Genomic DNA, 25903 nt, shown 5'->3' with positions numbered 1-25903 from the left:
TAATAACAATAGTGAGAGTATCAATGCATTAAAAATAATAACAGTACAAAAGAGGGTTAAGATGGCAAGTCCTGCCCCTACAGACATTAAAGTATTACTCTTTTGTCCTAAAGCACATGGACTAAGGAAACCAAATTCTACATGCCTATACAGTACAGCGGCCAAAAGTGATAGTTGCTTACCCTGAGCTAAATAACAAACTCTACACATGGATTTCTTTAATCGTAGACTCAAGTTGTTGCACACACAAAGAAAAACAAATTCCTATAATATATAATCTAATAAGTGTACTTTTGGCCATAGTTCAACAAATTTTCAACTCTTACATTCTTAACATAAAATTTTACATGTAATACAATTTTTCAACTAAACTTATGATAACAAAATATAATTCAACAAATCTAAAAAAGCCTTTAACCTAGGGCTAGGAAATAAGTTTTCATTTAAAGCTGGGACAGCTGTTGAATTCGTTACCAAGGTAGTTAACAACGACGAGTTACAGGCACAAGCGTGAAGCCCTGCCCTTCCACCTTTCACAAACACATCACTTTAAAACTTCAGCTCACGACTAAGAGGGGTGGTTGAGGTGTGAAGTTTAACTCTAAGGGACTCAAGTTAGCATAGCTAGAAAGAATATAAATGACTTTTTTAAATTTGTTATCTATTCCTACAAATATACAAACCTTTTGTCCTTCAAAATAAAGAGACTCACTAATTGGTGAGTTGGAAGTCATCCTAGAATAATCACTGGTTGGATCTTTATCTACCCTGCCAGTGTCAATCTGATTGGTCTCATACTGGAGTGAACGACGCGACTCTAACTACCTCCTATCTGTCTACCATAGGCATGATTAGACTGATAGGACGTGGCCTGTCCAAGACGAATAGTACACGGTTAAATGAGGGATCCTTCCCCGGAAGAGGATATCAGTACTGTACAGAATAACATACGTTACATATGATAATTAATGGGTTGGTATAAATTCCAACCTCCTCCTCTTCATCAAGGAAGATGGGAGAGATACTTCTTTAGATTTAAAGAATGGAGCACAGAAGTGTAGCTTACCAGCATCAAGTCAGATCCACCGAGTAAAGCTTTTGCCCGCTTTGTCCAAGAGAGAGGAAAGAAAATTGAGCCAGTCATTCTATTATTCATTCCAGACTTACATCTATACAAGTAAAGGTAAAGGCGTCTGTTTTCAGTTCCAGTCTCATCAGAATAGATGCTCACCAGAACGTTACCCGGGCAAGGCCAACACCCAACACTGTGGTGCCCAACAACAGCAGTGACCTCCTCAGTAAACAGCTTAAACTCACGGTTTCGGGCTGGGATCGATCTGCTGCCATGAAAATGTTAGGCAACCTGTTACCACTGTACTAGCCGCTGTCCTGCATGGAAGCTGCTCAGGCTACACAACTACTTGAACTACCACCTTGGTCCTAGAAGTGCGTAGGAAGAGTCACCGACACATAAGCCTTAGATCTCGGGTCCTCTTCGAATAGCACTGCAGAGCCCTCACAGGACACAAAAGCATCTCCTCTCAATCACCACCTGATGCTTCACAATTCTTCCTTCCTCAAGGGGTTAACTACTGCACTTCAGAGGCTACTTTCTTCTTGGTAAGGGTAAAAGAGACTCTTTAGCTATGGTAAGCAGCTCTTCTAGGAGAAGGACCCTCTAAAATCAAACTATTGTTCTCTATTCTTGGGGAGTGCCATAACCTCAGTACCAGTCTTTCAATGTCATGGGGTAGAATTCTCTTACTTGGGGGTACATGCAGGCACACTACAGTATTCTATATCAATTCTCTTTCACTTATTTTTCCAAGTTTTCATATTTTATTGATGGATGATCTATTTTAATGTTACTGTTCTTTAAATATTTCACTTTCAATTGTTCATTATTTCTCTTGTAGTATAGTTACCTCTTAGCTTCCTTTCCTCACTGGTCTAATTTTTCTCTGTTAGAGACCTTGAGCTTAAGGCATCTTGCTTTTCCAACTAGGGTTGTAGCCTACATGATGATGATGATGATGATGATGATCAATAATTAATAATTAAATAAATAAATGAATAGATAACAGATAATAGATAATGAATAGATAATAAATAATATATGATAATAATAATAATAATAATAATAATAATAATAATAATAATAATTAAATGCATCATCAACAACTTCAACAACTGTTTCAGCTCCCACTAAAAACACATTCCGTATTTCAAAGGACGAAGAGTTTGTAAACGGGTAGGAACAAATATACCACAGCACTATCTATCTTACACATACCTGATTTTTTGGGCTAAAGGCACCTTGTAATTCACCAGAAGTGAAATCTACTTCAAACACGAGGACCTTTTGTGTGGTAAACAGCTGAGGCCCATTTACAGCAAACAACTTGCCCCCTGAAAATAATTTCACAAAAATTTAGTTTTTCTAATAAAATTCATTATATGTATACTGTACTTATATGATGTTAATGCTTCTCTCTCGATGCCTGGTTTTATATCGGCATATACCCTGAAACTATAAAAATTTCCTGCTTTCTTTCCTTTAAATAGTCTTAAACATCTAGTACAGTATTGAGATCATCTGGTGGTTCATGGCGATAACCTTGGCTTGGGTATGGCCCAACCCCTTAACCTTTTTAGTCTCAAAGCCGAAACTATATCGCCATTCTTATGACATCACAAATAAGTGGGAAGGAGGGGGTCCTGTATATGAACATCAGGCATGTAGATATAATAAATTAGATCATCAAAATATTCCATTTATCTTTATGAAACTCGCCTGATGTTCATAATGAAAATTCCCACACACTAATGGAGTATTAGTGTAGGAAAGAGACAGGAAATGTATCAAATGTATACTTTGATAGACGTAGGCCAGTGAAGGAAAGAGACAGAAAATTTAAAGTCTTAAACTAAAAAACTTATCTAGCACCTGAGACACCTCTTGGCTTAGTACCACAGCAATTAACGGTCACCCAATAAGGCATGTTACCACTCGAACCTTCAGACTGTGAACCAACTAAAAACCCATTTATAAATTACCCAACAAAGTGCATTTTCAAAATAAAAAACTAATACTAATTACATCTACACAATATATAATTAACCATTAAACAAAATTACATACAAATTCTTACCAAAGAAAGAATCCTCCAGAAATAGAGATGTACCTGCAGTTCTAATATCATGAACCCTAACCTTCAAGAGTTTCATCTAACTTGGATCTAATTCCCTGAGTTCCTGAGACTACACTTTTAACAAGATACGATGTCTTCTTTTTAACAAGGACAATTTGAAACTCTAACACCACAAAAAGTTTGGAACATTTCCCTTAATAAGTTTAGTCTTTTTCTAAATAACACTTGACAGCTCTCCCAGGCAAAAAATTTATTGTCTGACATATCAACAACTTTCTTTTTTAAAAGACAAACCCTTTTTCAAATCATTTTAGCTTGGAATATAGGTAACAGGGATATATTCATCTTATTTTCTTTAAAACCTTCATTACATGCAACAGCGTATGTAACCTATTAAAGAATTAACTTGACACTGAAGCTAACAGAAAAAGTCCTAGCTGTGAGATCTTTAAAAGAAAGATCTTTCAAAGAACAAAACAAGTGCCCATTAAATTTTGTAATACATCTAAATTCCAATGAATTGTTCTCACAATCAAAGGTATCCCAATATTCAAAGACAAATACGCCCACAATAATACCCAAAGCAGATAAGTCCAAGCCCATATGGTTGAGTTCGGAGTTATTATTATTATTACTAGCTAAGCTACAACCCTAGTTGGAAAAGCTGGATGCTATAAGCCCACGGGCTCCAACAGGGTAAAATAGTCCGGTAAGAAATGGAAATAAAAAGTTGTGAAATTTAAACAGAAAATAAATTAGAAGTTTGAGCGGCAGCAGCACATCAGGATCTCGGTTGAAGTCACAAGCTCAAGAAGCTACTCCAAGAGTGTCATTCTTATAAACTGATTACTCTTATTTGCAGTCGTCAACTGCCCTGACCAGTTATTGTGTATTTTTCAGTCATCAACTGTCCTAACCAATTTTTGTGTTATTGTAAGTGCTGTAATCATGTGATAATAAAGTCACCTAAGTTCAGCATCTTTGTCTCTGTTGATATCTAATTTGAACTAGTGAAGATAAGTGCTTGAACATTGACTGTTTTCAGAGCATCTGGATAACTGTTAGCCTACCTACCGACTCAGAACCTGAAACTATAGGGAAATGAATACTGTATAGTGATTCTGCCATAATATAAATTCTGTAATTTTCACTTGTTATCTAAAAGAATTAACTACAAAGCAATCGATACCCCAATAATGTGATGGAGACAACCTTGCCAGGATACGCTAAGTTCAAAATTTTTCGAAAGTATAGTTCTACGAGTCCAAGTATCAGTAACTCGTCCATAAACTTTAACAGTAAAATTGTACTATCAGTGCACTTATTTATTGCCAAGGAAACAAGAGTGCACATTTTATGTAGGAAATATGTAAGAAATAACTGTATTAGTCAGCTGATCCCTTCTTTTTTACTTCTAGATGCTGTCAACAGACTGAGATTAAGATTAGTGTCCCGCTTAAACTCGTTAGGTCCTTTGGTCACTAGAACCTTACCATCCTTGTGAACTAAGGATGGGGGGTTTGGGGGAGCCTATAGGTCTATCTGATGACTCATCAGCAGCCATTACCTCGCCCTCCTTGGTCCTAGCTTGGGTGGAAAGGGGGCTTAGGCACTGATCATATGTAATATGGCCAGTCTCTAGAGCACTGTCCTTGATTGGGCAATGTCACTGTCCCTTGCCTCTGCTATTCGTGAGCGGCCTTTAAAAAGATGGCGTTGTGTAGTAATGAATCACATGTGTTTTTTTTTTGTGAGTGTTTAGGCCACAGAAAAGTAAGTTTGACGTCACGGCAGAGTACATAAACAATTAATATAGTTTCTTCTAAAATGCATTTTTTTAAGTGTATACTTTCTATCACTGTCGTTATATTTTCTGATGCCATTATTGCGCAGTGGTTTTAATACAAGCCTTAGCTGTAATTTTTCTTAGTGTAAAATCAAAATCTGGAACAATGGCTGCTAGTAATCTACAGCTCTTTCATAGTGAATATGAACATGTAATTGCTAATGCAACTCCTTATTTCCAAATGATGATGAGATTAGTGTTTGAGACTCATTTGTTATAATGAAACATCATAACCGCTTATTAAATATGGATTTCTTAACAATACAGCACACAAGCAAATACTTTTGCACCTATTTCCAACATAGAAAAAAGGTCCATTTTAGTGAAAAACTTTGTGCAGACATGTAATAAATTTGATGAGAAAACCGAATCTATGAATGAATTTTTTGATTGCTTACAAAGATATTGAACAATGAAAATTTAGGTGGCAAAGAGAAACTAAATATCTTGGAAATTCTGCTTCAAGCAAGTGATTTTCCACCATACAAAGATACTCTTAGCAAGGCTGAGCAATTTTCATTGTATAAGAAGAAAGCTTTAATAAAGGCAAGGTGTACAGCCATTGATATTTTATAAAAGACAGTTAATCTTAACTTTGTGGCACAAGACTCTTTTACCCATATTTTTTATCAAACCAAATATCCTGTAACTAAATGCAAAGATACCCTTTCATCACTTCCCAAGCACTTCATTGATGGATGTAGATAATCTACAGTTGCACCCCAACCTTCCTGTTAAGTAGCCGTGAAAAGAAGAATGTCGGTAACACGCACTTTCAAGGACGGTCCCTTGTACAAGTGACAAGGACCGTTCCACCAATTCAGTTGTTAAAGTCGGTTCTGCATCACTAATACAAATAACATCTAGATAGGATCCCCTGTTACAATTCTGAATGACATATGGGAATGCTTTTATCTTTAAGCAACCCACTAAAATAAACTTTTCTAAATAAGTCACCATCTCAAGCACAGCAGAACCTCTTATCTCGTGAAAAAAATTTGAAAAGGGACTTTTGTTATCATTCCAAAATGTAGAATCATCAGAGTTGGAACAAAAAGAGCTAACACCATATTAACCAGGACTCCCAACCTTTCCAACAACCCGATTAGCCCTACTTGTTAAACAAGAATTTTTCGGAGCAAAACGTTCAAGAACAACCAATCATCCAGGTAAAAATTAACCATGATTCCCAAAAAATCATATCCATTTCGAGATTGGAGTCATCAACATGGTGAAGATTAGGGAGGCTGTCCTGAGACCAATACATAGACACTTGAATTGGTAAACCTTCAAGCTGTTCACAAAGTGAAGGGTATTCCTTGAATTTGAGGAATAGGAATGAGTGTGAACATCTGTTAAGTCTATCAAAAACATCCAATCTTTTTTCCTTACTATCGACGGTGTTATTATCGAAAACTTGGTAAAAACTGTAAACTAGTTCGGCTTTGAAAAATCTACCACCTGCCTTCAACCTCCCAACACCTTGGGGAATAGAAAAAACCTATTGAAAAACGCTGGAGATGGACTGAAGACCCAAAATATGAACCTTTGCTGTACTGTTTGGAGAACTTGGCAGAGCTATAGGTGCCTCAAACATGGGATCGGAGGACGGCGTTTCAATAGCCTTTTTTAACCACAGACAGTGACCAACAGCTTGGGATGTAGGCTTTCCTACACATGACATTGGGAAAACCTTCCTTCTACAAAGATCTGTTGGGAAAGACCAATATTGCAATCTCCTATAAGTTCAACAAGTCCTGTTAGCATTTCAGCCAGGACACCTGGTAAGAGCAAAATCTTGATGTATTACCACATATGAAATGAATCCCTTGGAGAAGAAAAATAAAGTATGAAAAAAGGAACAGTGAGATGTAGTAGCTATAAAATGACAGGGCAAAACAAGGGGTTTCCGAACAAGTGACCTCAAAGCATATTTTGCATCTGGAAGCCCATTTGTGCCACCAGATTATGGATTCTAACCTTATCGAATAAAAGACCCAAAGTACGAAAAGAAATCAATGAGTGATTTTGTACATAGACACTATCCAAACCATGGAAAAATACACTTGTTCCTTACGCTTAACTACAAAATTCATAAAGGCTGATGCAGCCTTGGAAGACCCATTTATCTAAACAAATTAGGCAATCAAAAATAAGATCAAGATCCTGGTGACCTGTAAACTTCCCTTTTATAAGTCACTATAAAGGAGAGAATTTCATGTATATACCCCACTTTATTATGAAAAAATATGATTTCTTTCAGGAGAATTATCAATTCAATAACAAAGTTAGGCAACTGATTTTTTTGTAGATCATAAATCGTTTTTGAGAGAACAAGGTTTTAATACTAAATAAGAACTGAGCAAAAACTTTTCTTTGTACTAAAGATACTCAAATCTATCAGCTCTGCCTATCAAAACTTATCTCGAGTAACTTGTTTAAATATCTTCCAGAAATAGGTTTCTTTAACAATTAGTTATCCCAGAGTCAAGCTCTTCCTCTGTATTATCCTCATTTTTGTCTTCCAGGCCTGGGCAATCCTCTAAAAAGATAACTAAAGGCTTTCCCTTTTGATTACTTATAATGGTAACCTTTGTGTCTCCACTAGATAAGGATCTCTTTCATCAGTAGAGGTTCTAACATCTATGTTAGTGCCACTAAAATAAAACTTGAGATGTATTAGCAGCCAAACCTACATTAAACCAGGCTCACTGCCATTCAAAACCTGCCTCTTACAGTTTTAAAACATCTAAAAATTATCTTTACTGTTCTACAGGAACCATATGATATTTCATGCCTTTAAATACATAGATAATGATTGATCATGAGTGCTTACTTCAGCAAAAGGAGGGACATTAGGAGCCAATCTGCTACCTCAGTCTTATATCTCAGAATTCTGAGGTCATACAGAGCAGATCATATCACAGAACTGTTAAGAGTTTGGAATACCATAGAAGAACCTGAAGCAACTCAAGAGTGCAAGGCTCATATAAAGGCAATTTACTCCATCAGCACTGTGCACTACCAGAACCCTTACTGAATGGTGCATTAGAACTATTTAGCAAAACTTTAGGAGTTAGCCTATGGTTTAGAACAGGACACGTTAGGCTAGAATCACTGCCTCTGCCCAAAGACTCGCTGGTCTTATGTCTAACAAACAAGGCAGATATAGTAAAAATATTATGATGCTCATTACTATAAAAACCCGAAAACTTGTTAATAGTTAGGCAGTATCCTTCTCCTCCTCTTCACCAGAATCAACTAACCCAGTCTTCTCTGGATTTTCCCATGAACTAAACTTTAATTTCCCTTTACGGTTGAAATTCCTAAGATGGTGTACATACCTCTCCATTAGACAATAAGCGATCAAATTCTTCACAACAATCATTTAAATCTCAGTATTTCAGAGGAAGAAACAAAGAGAATGAGGATCATGATCCCTCTGCAATAATTCCCTTGAAAAACTCACATGAATTACTAACAAATCCAGATAACATCTCTTATTATTGCTAATAACCTAAATCACAAAAAATGAAAGAATCTAGATGGGGTACACATCGATACTTTCTAACACAAGGTCAACGAGAAATCTGAAAAAAAACAAGGTGGCTGCGGAGGGCCAAGCCGAGGTTTATGCCATTAACTACCAGATTGTCTCAATCCTGTACTAGTGGCTCAAGTCTATTGAAAGGAAATGTTTAATGTTAGGATATAAATCCTTAAAACCCAGCTTCTTGAGAGAAGCATCATGAACATCAGGGGAGTTTCATAAAAATAAATACAGTACATTTAGCACTTTCATTTGATAAGCTTTCCTGTTTATGAAATATGTTATTTTTATTAGTAAAATAAATTTTTGAATATACTTACCCGATAATCATGTAGCTGTCAACTCCGTTGCCCGACAGAATTCTATGGAGGGATACGCCAGCTATCACAATACTAGAAGGGGGTGTACTTACCAGCGCCACCTGTGGCCAGGTACTCAAGTACTTCTTGTTGACACCTCCTTAATTATTCCTCGGTCCACTGGTTCTCTATGGGGAGGAAGGGAGGGTCGATTAAATCATGATTATCGGGTAAGTATATTCAAAAATTTATTTTACTAATAAAAATAACATTTTTCAATATTAAACTTACCCGATAATCATGTAGCTGATTCACACCCAGGGGGGTGGGTGAAAACCAGTGTACAAGATTAAAGGATAGCTAAGTATCCCGTATTTCGTATAATCAGTTATCCACAATAACAATGAAATAATAAGTACCTGGTAAGGAAGTCGACTTGAACCGTTACTCTGCCTTTAATAAGATCGTCTTCCTTACTGAGCGCAGCGTTCCTCTTGGGAGGCTGAATCAACTCAAAGGTGCTAAAGTATACAGGGCTGCAACCCATACTAAAGGACCTCATCACAACCTTTAACCTCGGCGCTTCTCAAGAAAGAATTGACCACCCGCCAAATCAACAAGGATGTGGAAGGCTTCTTAGCCGACCGTACAACCCATAAAAAGTATTCAAGAGAAAGGTTAAAAGGTTATGGGATTATGGGAATGTAGTGGCTGAGCCCTCGCCTACTACTGCATTCGTTGCTACGAATGGTCCCAGGGTGTAGCAGTACTCGTAAAGAGACTGGACATCTTTGAGATAGAATGATGCGAACACTGACTTACTTCTCCAATAGGTTGCATCCATAACACTCTGCAGAGAATGGCTCTGTTTGAAGGCCACTGAAGTAGCCACAGCTCCCACTTCATGTGTCCTTACCTTCAGCAAAGCAAGGTCTTCTTCCTTCAGATGAGAATGTGTTTCTCTAATCAGAAGCCTGAATAGTAAGAAACTGAGTTCTTAGAACTTGGAAAAGAAGGTTTCTTGATAGCACACTATAAGGCTTCTGATTGTCCTTGTAAAGGTTAAGACCTTTTTAGATAGTACCTAAGAGCTCTAACTGGGCAAAGTACTCTCTTCAGATCATTCCCCACCAAGTTGGACAGGCTTGGGATCTCGAACGACTTAGGCCAAGGACGTGAAGGAAGCTCGTTTAGCAAAAACCGAGCTGCAAGGAACATGTAGCCGTTTCAGATGTGAAAACAATGATCCTGCTGAAGGCGTGGATCTCACTTACTCTTTTAGCTGTTGTCAAGCACACGAGGAAAAGAGTTTTTAATGTGAGGTCCTAAAAAGAGGCTGATTGGAGAGGTTCAAATCTTGATGACATAAGGAACCTTAGGACCACGTCTAGATTCCAGCCTGGAGTGGACAACCGACGTCCCTTTGAGGTCTCAAAAGACCTAGGGAGGTCCTGTAGATCTTTGTTGGTGGAAAGATCCAAGCCTCTGTGGCGGAAAACCGCTGCCAACATACTTCTGTAACCCTTGATCGTAGGAGCTGAAAGGGATCTTACTTTCCTTAGATATAACAGGAAGTCAGCAATCTGGGTTACAGTGGTACTGGTTGAGGAAACTGCATTGGTCTTGTACCAGCTACGGAAGACTTCCCCTATAGACTGATAGATTCTGAGAGTGGATGTTCTCCTTGCTTTGGCAATCGCTCTGGCTGCCTCCTTCGAAAAGCCCCTAGCTCTTGAGAGTCTTTCGAAAGTCTGAAGGCAGTCAGACGAAGAGCGTGGAGGATAGGGTGTACCTTCTTTACGTGAGGTAGACTTAGAAGGTTCACTCTTAGAGGAAGAGTCCTGGGAATGTCGACCAGCCATTGCAGTACCTCTAAGAACCATTCTCTCGCGGGCCAGAGCGGAGCCAACCAACGTCAGCCGTGTCCCTTTGTGAGAGGAGAACTTCAGAAGTACCCTGTTGACAATCTTGAACGGCGGGAATGCATACAGGTCGAGATGGAACCAATCCAGCAGAAAAGCATCCACGTGAACTGCTGCTGGGTCTGGAATCAGAGAACAATACAACAGGAGTCTCTAGGTATCGAGGTAGTGAACAGATCTATGGTTGGCTGACCCCACAGGGCCCAAAGTCTGCTGCAAACATTCTTGAGAAGGGTCCACTCTGTGGGGATGACCTGACCCTTCCGTCTGAGGTGATCTGCCATGACATTCATACCGCCCTGAATGAACCTCGTTACCAGTTAGCTTTCGATCTTTAGACCAGATGAGTAGGTCCCTTGCGATCTAGAACAACTTCCACGAAAGAGTCCCTCCCTGCTTGAAGATGTAAGCTAGGGCTGTGGTGTTGTCAGAGTCCACCTCCACCACTTTGTTAAGCTGGAGGGACTTGAAGTTTATCAAGGCCAGAATAACCGCCAACAACTCCTTGCAATTGATGTGAAGTGTCCTTTGCTCCTGATTCCATGTTCCCGAGCATTCTTGTCCGTCCAAAGTCGCACCCCAGCCCGTGTCTGATGCGTCCGAGAGGAGACGGCGGTCGTGTTTCTGAACAGCCAAAGGTAGACTTCCTTGAGAAGAAAGCTGTTCTTACACCACGCGAGAGAAGACCTCCTCTCTTCGGAAACAGGAACTGAGACCGTCTCTAGCGTCATGTCCTTTATCCAGTGAGCAGCTAGATGAAACTGAAGGGGGGGAGGTGGAGTCTCCCTAACACGATGAACAGGGCCAGCGATGAAAGTGTCCCTGTTAGACTCATCCACTACCTGACTGAGCATCGGTTCCTTCTCAGCATGATCTGGATGCATTCTAGGGCTTGGAAGATCCTTGGGGCCGACGGAAAAGTCCAAAAAGCTCGACTCTGAAGATCCATACCCAAGGAGACAATGGTCTGGGATGGGACGAGCTGAGACTCCTCAAAATTGACCAGGAGGCCCAGTTCCTTGGTCAGATCCATAGTCCATTTGAAAATCTCCAGACAGCGACGACTTGTGGGAGCTCTTAAAAGCCAGTCGTCTGACGGAGCCGGACACAAGATCATGGTACTGCTGCACAGTCTGTGAACTGTCAATCATGGGCAAGCGAGGAAGTACAGTGACAACCCGAATCTGTCTAGACTGTCTGGGTCGTACAGACAAACTCCTTATCGGGTTGCTGAGGTTGCCGCACTGCGTCACAACAAGTCACTTCTGTTGGTTGTTGAACGTCTTCCCCGTGACACATTGACTCCGTAAACAAAAAATCCTCTAACAAGGACTAAGCTTGGACTGCATGTCTTGTAACACAGCTCAAGGTCTATGGGAGTAGGTGTGGTAACAGACGGGATTAGCGACTGAAGTGGAACCATTACCTTCCCTGGAAGCATGTTATGCTTAAATAAAAGTCCATAGGAGGCTATGCAGCTAAAGGCTCCCTCCAAATGACAGAGTCCTCAAGGGAATATCAGAAGGAGGGAGAAAAGAACTTTCTCATCTACAGGGACCATATCCTAGAAAAGCTAAGTTCTCTCAGTGAGGGTTCACTGGTGCAAAAGCAGCAGACTAGAAGGCAACGTTATGAAACTGCTTGACAGTCTAGTGAGTTGGCAACAACCAAAGATGTGTGACTGAGAAGCATGCGGTAAGGTATGCAGAGCATGTTGTATGCAGAGTATGCTGTATGCAGAGCATGCTGTATGTAGAGCATGTTGTATGCAGAGCATGCTGAATGCAGAGCATGCTGTATGCAGAGCATGCTGAATGCAGAGCATGCTGTATGCAGAGCATGTTGTATGCAGAGCATGCTGAATGCAGAGCATGCTGTATGCAGAGCATGTTGTATGCAGAGCATGCTGTATGCAGAGCATGCTGTATGTAGAGCATGTTGTATGCAGAGCATGCTGAATGCAGAGCATGCTGTATGCAGAGCATGTAGTATGCAGAGCATGCTGTAAGCAGAGCATGTAAGGTAAGCAGAGCGTGTGCATGGCGTTTAACATTTCTCAGAAATTCCATGACCAGTGCTAGAGTGCTTTATGCATGCTTGCATGGGGTTTTAATATCAACATAATATATACCTTACATTCATAACTCATGATTCATATTTTTGCCATATTTTGCGATGTTGTTAAAAATATATTGCCAGGAATACAAATATATTTTTATAGGTAGTAGGTTGGCCAGGGCACCAGCCACCCGTTGAGATACTACCGCTAGAGAGTTATGGGGTCTTTTGACTGGCCAGACAGTACTACATTGGATCCTCCTCTCTGGTTACGGTTCATTTTCCCTTTGCCTACATACACACTGAATAGTCTGGCATATTCTTTACATATTCTCCTCTATCCTCATACACCTGACAACACAGATTACCAAACAATTCTTCATCACCCAAGGGGTTACTGCACTGTAATTGTTCAGTGCCACTTTCCTCTTGGTAAGGGTAGAAGAGACTCTTTAGCTATGGTAAGCAGCTCTTCTAGGAGAAGGACACTCCAAAATCAAACCACTGTTCTCTAGTCTTGGGTAGTGCCATAGCCTCTGTACCATGGCCTTTCACTGTCTTGGGTTAGAGTTCTCTTGCTTGAGGGTACACTCGAGCACACTCTCCTATCTTATTTCTCTTCCTCTTGTTTTGTTAAAGTTTTTATAGTTTATATAGGAGATATTTATTGTTGTTACTCTTCTTAGAATATTTTATTTTCCTTTTTTCTTTTCCGCACTGAGCTATTTTCCCTGTTGGAGCCCCTGGGCTTATAGCATACTGCTTTTCCAACTAGGGTTGTAGCTTAGTAAGTAATAATAATAATAATAATAATATAAGTAATACAAATAACCTCCATTATCATAAGGTTTGAAAATGGAGGTAAGGTATGCTGAACAGCAGAGTCAGAACGAGCTGGAACAACAATAGTTGTGGTTTCCTCTTCAAGACTCTGTTGAGGGAACACCTGAGGCTCAGTCTGCAAAGGCTGATCAAAGGAAGTAGCAGAAGGTAGGCGCATGGGTGGAGGAGGCTGACTCCTGGCATGAGTGGCTGAACTCAAGGGTTGCGCTTGCTGAGTGGTTGGCGGATGCGCAGTAGCAAGTTCCTGAGGAACGAGTTGAGGTTCCTGCGGTGTGAGCTGAGAGCGAAAAGGTAGTGGCTGCGCAGAACGCAGTAAAAATCTCGCAAGTTGAGGCTCCTGAGGCGCAAGGCTAAGGTGTTGAGGTGCTTGCCTTGAGGAGGGTTGAGCTCGCTGCAGCGAGAGCTGAGGAGACTGACTCATGGACGGGAGAGGTTGTTGTACCTCAACCGAGTGTTGTATCACTGGTGGAGCAGCAAGTGGAGGCGGAGGAAGAGAGGTATAATCCTCCTGATCCCATTGTAAAGGTTGCCTTAAGGAAGGCGGAGGCTGAACACCACTGGGAACAGCAAACTCAGAACGTGGCTCAACATCGTACGCCTGGCAGGTGGTACTGCGATCAGGCGGAGCGAGCGCAGGCGGAGCGAGCGCAGGCGGAGGGAGTGTAGGCGGAGGCGGAGGCGCAACACTCTCAGCCCGACACTCACGCATCAAGTCCGAAAGCTGTGCTTGCATGGACTGTAGTAGAGTCCACTTGGGGTCGGCAGAAACTACAGTAGGCTGAGGTAAAGCCTTAACAGTCGAGCTCTGTTGTGGCAGAACCTTACTCCTCTTAGGCGGAGTGCATTCAACTGATGACTGAGGAGAGTCAGAGCTAACCCAACGACTGCATCCGGGTTGTTGAACTCTAACTTCGTACGTCTGGCATAGGTCTGGACTTTACGTTTAAGAGGTCTTGAGACCTGAGACCAGCGTTTTCTCCCCTAAATTTCTTCTGCAGACGAGCAAAATAAGGGCTCAATCGTCTGCGGGTGGGAGTGACGGTCTCGGTAAGACACGCCCACAACCACCGAGATTACTTCTGTGCGCCGATCAAGGCCTGCTGAACCCTTCTGCCCTTCGACATTGCTTCTCCCCTGGGCTTGGGAGCTTGCAAGAGGTCCCGGACTGGGAGGACGACTGGCGCGCACAGAAGTACCCTCACGCACAACACTGACACACTTTGCGCTAATCACTTATCACTTTGATTTTCTGTTTGCACTTATTTCACTGAACTCGAAACTTTAAGTGGTTTGTACCTGAAACACGCAATTCTATCCTTTCTCAAAAGTTAGTAATTGCGAAAACAGAATTACAATGTAACAGAAAAAACTAATGAAAGATAAATAATTCAGTGGCTGGAAAGAGACTAAACACTAGATCACTCTAGAAACGTTTACCTTCTTCCCCTAAAGAGACTAGGGAGAAGAGCAAAAACGATAACAACGTTACTCGCTTGAATGAAACGTTTATCCTCCTCTTTCTCTCTCCGTCTCTATCTCTCTCTCTCTCTCTCTCTCTCTCTTGACTTAGAACCTGAGAGAAGAGCCCAATCATATATAACGTTAAAACATATTATTGTTAAAGGAAAAAACTGAAATATTTCCCAAAATGAAAAGTTCCTTTATTAGGATTAAAACCATTAAGTTAAGAAAGAATGAACAAAACGCTAGACACGGTTACTCTTACTGCAACGTGAAACCGTGAAAATTCTTTCTCTATCGTAACGATAGAGCGCACGTTGAACGTTCTGAACGTCAACAACTGCAGAGACAAAACAAAACGTTAGTTCAACTTTGAAAACAGTACGAGACTATCAAAGAAATTCTTTCAAAGACATTAAAATAGCATAATATGTTAACAGGTAAAACCAAAATGACGGGCTCAATGTTAATTAACTTCGGTACCAAGAAAAGACCGCCTACTATTAGGAAGGTCGAATATAAACAAATATAAAAATTAATTTTAATAAGTTTATAATAAAAGGAAGTTAATCGAAGAGGCCTATAAGAGGCGGAGAGATATAAAATAAATCTATAACTTTTGTTAAGCAAAATTAAGAAAGAGAGTCTATACTCTCTTAGACACCAACACTTCCGTCTAAGGGAAGGGTCGGCCATTAAAAAGTGAAAGAGAGTTCATACTCTCTTCGTCACCATAATTAATCAAATTAATTCCAAAAGCTAACTAAGCTAATATAGAAGTATCCAGTAAAGCGACAGCCGAAATCAAAGAGAAATACTTCACCAAAGTCGTGAAAATACTCCAAGAACATAAGCGTATCCCAGAACGTCTTGCCGGAAGCACGACAGAGGAATAATTGAGGAGGTGTCAACAAGAAGTACTTGAGTACCTGGCCACAGGTGGCGCTGGTAAGTACACCCCCTTCTAGTATTGTGATAGCTGGCGTATCCCTCCATAGAATTCTGTCGGGCAACGGAGTTGACAGCTACATGATTATCGGGTAAGTTTAATATTGAAAAATATTGATTGATTTCATTCAATGCAATAGGTTTCTTAAGTGACAAATTAAACAAATTCTTCCACTAAAGCACTGTATATAAAAAGTAAACTGATATTCTACTAAATCAGTCAGTTTAATCAAACCAAATTACTTTTTGGTAACAGAAAATTGAATATTGGTTAAAAGTGATAAACTGTACATGCTTGCACCTCGATGATGTACCAACATGCTATGTAAATAGGATTACAATAAGGTACTGTTACTTATGAAAGGACTAGAATTGAGTATATGTACAAGAGCTAAAGAACAGTATACCATAGATATAAAACTGTGTTAATCACATTGAACAAAATCAAGTCTAGTGTAAAATAAATTCTAAGAAAAATTAAATAAAATTATAACAACTTTTATAATAGGAAAAAGGCAAATACATGTTACATGCATTGCAGACAGAAACTAGGAAAAGAAAAGGAAATGTGTGTCATATATGAATGCATACTTGGACTTTGACCTGTTAGTGAGTTAAGCATATGCTTTCTGAGATCTCAACTATTTCAACCATATGCATCTCTTATACTGTGTCTGCTTTTCACAAGTCACTCAAGAAAATACAATAGTAAAAGTGAAGATAATGATGGACCACATGTAAATTGAAAAGTGGTACATGTAGCATATAACTACTGTATACTGTATGGAAATGTTTACCCATCAATCACAGTGCCTAATTTTAGTATCCCAATGGGTAAACATGTAGCAGAAGGAAAAGATGTATAAATCATTACTAAATTAATATGACACTCCAGACTTTATTCATACTTTCTTTTATGCTGAACATGTACAAAGGTACATGTAAATAATTGATCAAATATTTGAAATGGCATACAGTACGATCAAATATGAATTCCACACCATTTGAATGGAAAGATATTCTTTTATGTCATTTCTTTGATAGTTTGCCATTTAGGTATCAAAGAAATAAAATAAGGTAAAATTATCATAGTTACTATATATATGAATGTGTGGATTGTTTCTTATAATTTACAATTATGCACACGCACACACAGACGGTCCAAAGTTTCTTTCAATCAGAATCAAAGCCTGATAGCATCATGTGAAATAAAATAAAGCTAATACTTAAAAAAAACATCCGATATATTATACTTAACCGTCATGAACTACACACAAGGCTTACCAAAAGCTGGAGTATAGCTGACAGAGAAAAGTCGACTGCCCCAGCCATCAAATTTGAACTGCCTTGCAAATTTTCCTTGTTCAATTGTAAAGCACTGGACTCGGCCATTTTCTCTATCAGCAACACACAATTCCCCCTGACTTTCTACTAAGGTCAATGCATGAGGTACGTTGAAGGTTGCTGGAGGTGGTGAACTGATTCCAAATCCTGAAATGTATTCAAGGTGGCTATGAAATATAGTAAACTGCTTCCCGTAGTTTATAAACTTTTCAGTCTTCCTTATGGCTTGGAAGTTTCTTTAATAATGCAATGACTGCCAGCATAACTTTCATAAACTGAAGAAATAATTATACTGTATTATAACAAAGCATCAGGCAAATTTTAAGAATTATCTAGTTAGCTAATATTTAGTAAAATACAGTACCATACTAAAAGTAAATAAATAATGGAATGCCTATTGAAGAATGAAAGCATCTACAGTAAACACAAAATCTTAATAATAAAATTTCTTATTTTTATGCTCACCTCATGTTCATAATACTTTTATCTCTAGAGTAAAATAAATGTCATAACTTGCCTCCAAATCCACCACTAGTTTCCTTTCCAAACTGGAATAAAATTTTCCCATCTGGCGAGTACTTTATAATTCGTGCATTACAATAACCATCTGATACGAAGAACTCGCCACTTGTCAATACAGCTACTCCCGTTGGCTTACAGAAATGGGTATCATCGCTTCCTGGCTCAAATCTGTAAAATGAAAAACCAATATAGCAACTTTCTCAAAAATTCTACGCTTCAATACAACAAACATCATTCTTTCAGAGATTCTGGAAAGAGAAGAAAATGGAAAGCTGAAATATATGGATGTACAGTATAACAAATTATAACACTCTGGAGAAGTAAAATAATATGTGATGATTGAATATCTTCATATGTAGTGTTTTCACCATAGAAAAAAGCAACGGGAACAGCAGATTTTGAAAGACCTGGTTTTTGTAATAGGAAACATTCTACATCCTCTCCAACAAAGGAATTTGAAATTGGGTATTGCATTATGATTTCAAACTAAAAGTAGTTATTTCCTAATCAAAGAAACGGAGTGTAATCCCACTATTGCAAAAAAGTTTGCTTCATGCATTCTTTCTCAATTTTTATACTAGTCTCCTATTATTAATTTGTTCCTCCACTCTCCTTGTTTTCTATCTATCAATCTACCATGGGACTTCCTTGTTTTGAGAAAAATATAATTACTCCTTACTCCTCTAAAACTAACAACATAGAAAGTATTACCTTTTCAATTAACATATGTTTAACCCACTATATTTTGAATAGAGTACCATTTTTCCCTTCTACCAGGCCAATGTAATATTACTATTATTACTTCCTAAGCTACAACCCTAGTTGGTAAAGCTGGATGCTTTAAGCCCGGGGGCTCCAACAGGAAAAATAGCCCAGCGAGGAAAGGAAACAAGGAAAATTAAAATATTTTAAAAACAGTAACAACATTAAAACAAATATTTCCTATTTAAACTATAAAAACTTTAACAAACCACGAGGAAAAGAAATTAGATAGAACAGTGTGCCCGAGTGTATCCTCAAGCAGGAGAATTTAAATTCTAAGAAGCTTTATAAAAAAAAAAATTGAATGCTTATCTGGAATTCCTCAAGTTCTCGCCCGTCTCTCTCACTCGCAGTTACTCTGCTTTTTCAACACAATTGTTTATAAAGATTATTATTACCATTATTAATATTATTATCACTAGCTAAGCTGTAATAATAAACTACATTTTATACAAATGCAAAGTCAGTAAACATAAGTTGGTTGTATTTAGAAGTTTCTAGGGCACTGAATAAATTTGGATGCATTTTTATCATTCAGTGAGGGTTTTCTGTTCACAGTCTAAATTTTAATTTTAACTATAGTGGAAAGTATTACGTTTCCTCCAAACAAGGATTTTTAGAACAAATTCTATAAATTTTGAGCACCACAACCGAAGTACACAATTGCAAGTTCCAGTGATGTGAGGCCTAAAATCCACCAGTTGAGATACTACCGCTAGAGTTATGTGGTCCTTTGACTGGCCAGATAGTACTATATTGGATCCTTTTCTCTGGTTACGGTTCACATTCCCTTTGCCTACACATACACCGAATAGTCTGGCCTATTCTTTAAAGATTCTCCGCTGACCTCATACACCTGACAACATTGACATTACCAAACAATTCTTCTTCACCCAAGGGGTTAACCACTGCACTGTAATTGTTCAGTGGCTACTTTCCTCTTGTTATGGGTAGAAGAGACTCTTTAGCTATGGTAAGCAGCTCTTCTAGGAGAAGGATATTCCAAAATCAAACCATTGTGCTCTAGTCTTGGGTATTGCTATAGCCTCTGTACCATGGTCTTCTACAGTCTTGGGTTAGAGTTCTCTTGCTTGAAGGTACACTCAGGCGCACTATTCCATCTTATTTCTCTTCCTCTTGTTTTGTTAAAGTTTTTACAGTTTATATCAAAAATATATATTTCAATGTTGTTACTGTTCTTAAAATATTCTATTTTTCCTTCTTTCCTTTCCTCACTGGGCTATTTTCCCTATTGGAGCCCTTGGGCTTATAGCATCCTGCTTTTCCAACTAGGGTTGTAGCTTAGCAAGTAATAATAATAATAATAATAATAATAATAATAATAATAATAATAATAATTAGAGTACAAATCATAAAAAAGCAGGACTGAGGGAATATAATTCATCATCAATTGCTTAAATGTTTATCCTTGCCAGTCAAAGGGATGTAGTGAGTGTCCCAAATGTATTCCCTGCCAAGAATGGAGTCATTAATTTTGGCCATACTGTATGGCCCAAGGCTGACGCTATTCAGTGCCGACGTGCAACTAAGGGAAAACCCAGCAATTGCACTATGAATCAAATCTTAAGAGAAGTTAAACATAGAGATCTAAATGTGTCAAAGGAACACCGCAAAGATAGTTACCACAACTCCTACAGTTTACCATGTGATGATCACTAGAAACTTGATGAATGGAAATTTTGTGTACAATTTACCTTCTTTAACTTAATAATTAACTTACCTTTCATCAACTTCTAGATTAAAATCCTAAAAAATATAAACATCAAATAGATTCCAATATATTACTAAAAATCTCACCTTGTTCCAAGAGTCAAGAGTGGGGTGCCGTTTCCATACTTGGGAGGGAATTTAAAAACTTGATGAAGTCCAACATCAGTTACCCAAATATTGTCATCTTTGTCAAGAGTTAATCCATGGGGTACGAAGAAGCTGAAAATGAGTACAATATGATATTTTAATTATAAAATAAATTTTTGAATATACTTACCCGGTGAATATATAATAGCTGCTGCTCAGCGGCTCGACAGAAAACACACTCAAAAACTCGCGAGCGATCGCTATGAAGGTTGCGGGTGTGCCCACCAGCGCCAACTATCGGCCAGATACCACTCTTGCATGTAAACAAACCCTTCAATTCTTCTCGTCCCGCTGCGTCTCTATTGGGGAGGAAGGGAGGGCCTTTAATTTATATATTCACCGGGTAAGTATATTCAAAAATTTATTTTATAATTAAAATATAATTTTTAAATATTTAACTTAGCCGGTGAATATATAATAGCTGATTCACACCCAAGGCGGTGGGTAGAGACCAGAGTTAATTAAGTTTACAGCGTATATGCTAAGAGTTTTTGACAGTTATCAATATAACAAAACCAAAATATATAGGTACCTGGTAAGGAAGTTGACTTAGACAATTACTCTGCCTTGTAAGTCTGTCTTCCTCACGAAGCCCAGCGATCCTCTTAGGATGCTGAAAGACTCCCAGGAGCTGAAGTATCAAGGGTTGCAACCCATACTAACAGGACCTCATCAAACCCCTAATCTGGGCGCTCTCAAGAAATGACTTTGACCACCCGCCAAATCAACCAGGATGCGAAAGGCTTCTTAGCCTTCCGTACAACCCATAAAAAACAATATTAAAAACATTTCAAGAGACAGATTAAAAAGGATATTGGAATTAGGGAAGTGTAGTGGTAGAACCCTCACCCACTACTGCACTCGCTGCTACGAATGGACCCAGTGTGTAGCAGTCCTCGTAAAGAGTCTGGACATCTTTCAAGTAAAATGACGCGAACACTGACTTGCTTCTCCAAAAAGTCGCGTCCATGATACTTTGCAGAGATCTATTTTGCTTGAAGGCCACGGAGGTTGCTATAGCTCTAATTTCGTGCGTCTTAACCTTAAGCAAAGATTGGTCTTCCTCACTCAAGTGGGAATGAGCTTCTCGTATTAAAAATCTGATAAAATATGACAAAGCATTCTTTGACATAGGTAAGGATGGTTTCTTAACCGAACACCATAACGCTTCAGATTTACCTCGTAATGGCTTAGTACGAGCTAAATAGAACTTAAGAGCTCTAACGGGACATAACACTCTTTCCAGTTCGTTGCCTACGATCTCTGATAAGCAAGGAATATCAAAAGATTTAGGCCAAGGACGAGAAGGCAGTTCATTCTTGGCCAGGAAACCAAGTTGAAGTGAACAAGTGGTTTTTTCTGTAGAAAAGCCGATGTTCTTACTGAAGGCATGAAGTTCACTGACTCTTTTAGCCGAGGCCAAGCACACCAGGAAAAGAGTCTTAAGAGTGAGATCCTTCAGGGAGGCTGAATGTAATGGCTCAAACCTGTCTGACATGAGGAACCTTAGGACCACGTCTAAGTTCCATCCAGGAGTAGCCAAACGACGTTCCTTAGAGGTTTCAAAAGACTTAAGGAGATCTTGTAGATCTTTATTGTTGGAAAGATCTAAGCCTCTATGCCGGAAGACCGAAGCCAACATGCTCCTGTAGCCCTTGATCGTGGAAGCTGAAAGGGAGCGAACTTTTCTCAGGTGTAAGAGAAAATCAGCGATTTGGGCTACAGAGGTACTGGACGAGGATGCAGATGCTGACTTGCACCAGTCTCGGAAGACTTCCCACTTCGACTGGTATACTCTAATGGTAGAAGCTCTCCTCGCTCTTGCAATCGCACTGGCTGCCTCCTTCGAAAAGCCTCGAGCTCTAGAGAGTCTTTCGATAGTCTGAAGGCAGTCAGACGAAGAGCGGGGAGGCTTTGGTGTACATTCTTTACGTGGGGCTGACGTAACAGATCTACTCTTAGAGGAAGACTTCTTGGAAAGTCTACCAGCCATCGAAGTACCTCGGTGAACCATTCTCTCGCGGGCCAGAGGGGAGCAACTAACGTCAACCTTGTCCCTTCGTGAGAGGCGAACTTCTGCAGTACCTTGTTGACAATCTTGAATGGTGGGAATGCATATAGGTCCAGATGAGACCAATCTAGAAGAAATGCGTCTATGTGTATTGCTGCTGGGTCTGGGACTGGAGAGCAATAGATTGGAAGTCTCTTGGTCATCGAGGTTGCAAAGAGGTCTATGGTGGGTTGACCCCAAGTCGCCCAAAGACTCTTGCACACGTCCTTGTGGAGGGTCCATTCCGTAGGAATTACCTGACGCCTCCGACTGAGGCAGTCTGCTAAGACGTTCAAGTCGCCCTGGATAAACCTCGTTAACAGGGAGATGCCTCGATCTCTTGACCAAATGAGCAGGTCCCTTGCGATCTCGTACAGCGTCAGGGAGTGGGTGCCTCCTTGCTTGGAAATGTAAGGCTGTGGTATTGTCGGAGTTGATCTCTACCACCTTGTTTCGAAGGAGACTCTCGAAGTTCATCAAGGCCAGGTGGACTGCCAAAAGCTCCTTGCCGTTGATGTGCATGCTCCTCTGACTTGAGGTCCACAGACCTGAGCATTCCCGACCGTCCAGGGTCGCACCCCAACCCAAATCCGACGCGTCCGAGAATAGTACGTGGTTTGGGTTCTGAACTGCTAGGGAAAGTCCCTCTCTCAGACTGATATTGTCGTTCCACCAATTCAGGCATGCCTTTACTGGTTCGGAGATCGGGATTGAGACCGTCTCTAACGTCTTGTCCTTTTTTCAGTGAAAAGCTAGATGGAACTGGAGAGGTCGAAGGTGTAGCCTTCCTAGCGAGACAAACTGCTCCAGGGATGATAGAGTTCCTACTAGACTCATCCAATTCCTGACTGAGCAACGTTCTCTCTTCAACATCAGTTGGACTTTGAGCAGGGCTTGCTCTATTCGGGGGGCAGACGGAAAAGCCCGAAAAACTGGACTGCGAATCTCCATCCCTAAATACAGTATAGTTTGGGATGGAATCAGCTGGGACTTTTCCAGGTTGACCAAAAGTCCCAATTCCTTGGTCAGATCCAATGTCCAATGAAGATCCTGCAGACAGCGATGACTGGACGAGGCTCTGAGAAGCCAGTCGTCCAAGTAAAGGGAGGCTCGGATTCCCGATAAATGGAGGAATTTTGCTACATTCCTCATAAGCCTCGTAAACACGAGAGGAGCAGGACTTAGGCCAAAGCACAGGGCCCGAAACTGGTAAACCACATTGTTGAAAACAAACCTCAGAAAAGGTTGGGAATCTGAGTGTATGGGGATGTGGAAGTATGCGTCTCTTAGGTCGAGAGAGACCATCCAGTCTCCCTTTCTGACCGCTGCTAAGACTGATTTCGTGGTCTCCATGGTGAACTTTGTCTTCGTAACAAAGACGTTGAGTGCACTGACGTCTAGCACCGGTCTCCAACCTCCTGTCTTCTTCGGTACTAGGAAGAGACGGTTGTAAAACCCCGGTGATTGAAGGTCCGAGACTTTCACCACCGCTCCCTTCTCTAGCAAAAGAGACACTTCTAGTTTCAGGGCTTGTCTCTTTGACTCCTCTCGGTACCTGGGAGAGAGGTCGATGGGGGAAGTCGCTAGAGGAGGTTTGCGTACAAATGGAATTTTGTACCCCTCTCTGAGCAACCTCACAGATTGTTGGTCTGCGCCCCTCTTCTCCCAGGCTTGCCAGAAGTTCTTGAGTCTGGCTCCTACTGCTGTCTGAGGCTGCGGGCAGTCAGACTCTGCCACGTGAGGACTTGGCTCCTCTCTTCTTTCCTCTCTTTCCCTCGGCACGAGTACTTCCCCTGCTGGGAGCTCTGCCACGAAAGGGCGGAATAAATCTGGACGCCGGAGTGTCTATCCTAGGTCTTGCAGAAAAGGATGTCGAAGGAGTCCCTTTGCGAGCAGAGGACGCAACCAAGTCATGGGTATCATTCTGCACGAGTGAAGAAGCTATGTCCTTAACCAAATGTTCCAGGAACAAAAACTTAGATAAGGGAGCAAAGAGCAGTTCAGATCTTTAACAGGGAGTAACTCCTGCCGACAGAAAAGAGCAAAGGGACTCTCGCTTCTTTAGGACTCCCGACGTAAAAGAGGAGGAGAGCTCATTGGAACCATCGCGGATGGCTTTATCCATACAGGACATAATAAGTACGGAGACATCTCTATCCGCCAATGAGATTTTCCTACTTAAGGCTCCCAAACACCAGTCAAGGAAGTTGAAAACTTCAAAGGCTCTATAAATGCCTTTCAGCAGATGGTCAAGGTCCGATGAGGACCAACTAATCTTCGAGCGTCTCATGGCTAGGCGGCGGGGAGAGTCTACAAGGCTTGAGAAGTCGCCCTGGGCAGAGGCAGGGACTCCCAAGCCGAGAACTTCTCCCGTGGCATACCAGACGCTCGATCTAGACGAGAGTTTAGATGGAGGGAAGGCAAAGGCCGTCTTCCCCAAACTCCTCTTGGTTTCCAACCAGTCGCCTAAAAGCCGTAAAGCTCTCTTGGATGAGCGAGAGAGCACAAGTTTTGTAAAGGCTGGCATGTCAGCAGGTACGCCTAGAACAAACTCAGACGGCGGCGAACGAGGAGCAACAGCGACGAAGTGATCGGGAAACAACTCCTTAAAAATTAACAAGACTTTCTTAAAGTCCATTGATGGAGGAACTGTTCTGGGTTCGTCTACATCTGAAGGATGATCCTCAGGTTGAGGGTCAGCAACGTCCTCATCTGAAGGATCCTCATCTGACAACTGCTGAGAAACAAGCAAAGGGGTTGGCAATGTTTGACACGCAGCGTCCACACGCACTGGTGCATTAGTAGCGGACCAGGACGCAACGTCATGTAACTGCTTGACAGTCTGTGAACTGTCAACAACAACAGGTGCGTGAGGACGCACGGCGTCCACTCGAGACTGTTTTGACTGCCTAGTCTGAGCAGTCAAAACAACTCTAGACTGCGGTGGTTGACGCTCAGCGTCAAAACAAGTCAACTCCGATGGTTGGCGAACGTCCTGAACGTCAACAGGAGCATTAGTAAGTGGCCTAACGTCCAAATGCGGCTGAAAATCCACACGAGACCGCATCGAGTGAGGCTCTACATAACGTGACTGACGTGACTTGGCTACGCCAACGTCAACAGGACGCACAAAGGTTCGTTTGGGCGGCTGAAGGCCAGGATCTCGATGAGATAAACGGCTAGGCTCAACGGGAACCTTATCGGCAGAAAAGTCTTCCATAAGGGAGGCGAGCTTAGTCTGCATGTCCTGCAGTATAACCCATTTAGG

General features: G+C 40.7%; 1 protein-coding gene across 4 annotated transcripts in view; it reads right to left on the bottom strand.

Moving 5' to 3' along the window:
* The window catches only part of LOC137627681 (peptidyl-glycine alpha-amidating monooxygenase B-like), a 286462-nt gene that overhangs the window by 73311 nt on the left and 187248 nt on the right, over positions 1 to 25903 (bottom strand). For all 4 annotated transcript variants that reach the window (XM_068358881.1, XM_068358883.1, XM_068358884.1 and 1 more), the window contains 4 exons: positions 20526 to 20657; positions 17941 to 18113; positions 17364 to 17570; positions 2294 to 2409 (listed from right to left, as the gene is read on the bottom strand). In XM_068358881.1, coding sequence (XP_068214982.1) covers positions 2294 to 2409; positions 17364 to 17570; positions 17941 to 18113; positions 20526 to 20657 — 628 coding nt within the window. The remainder of the gene's footprint in view (positions 1 to 2293; positions 2410 to 17363; positions 17571 to 17940; positions 18114 to 20525; positions 20658 to 25903) is intronic.

The sequence above is a fragment of the Palaemon carinicauda genome, chromosome 35 (assembly GCF_036898095.1).
Source record: "Palaemon carinicauda isolate YSFRI2023 chromosome 35, ASM3689809v2, whole genome shotgun sequence".
NCBI classification, from domain to species: domain Eukaryota; kingdom Metazoa; phylum Arthropoda; class Malacostraca; order Decapoda; family Palaemonidae; genus Palaemon; species Palaemon carinicauda.
This window is presented reverse-complemented; position numbering and strand designations above follow the sequence as displayed.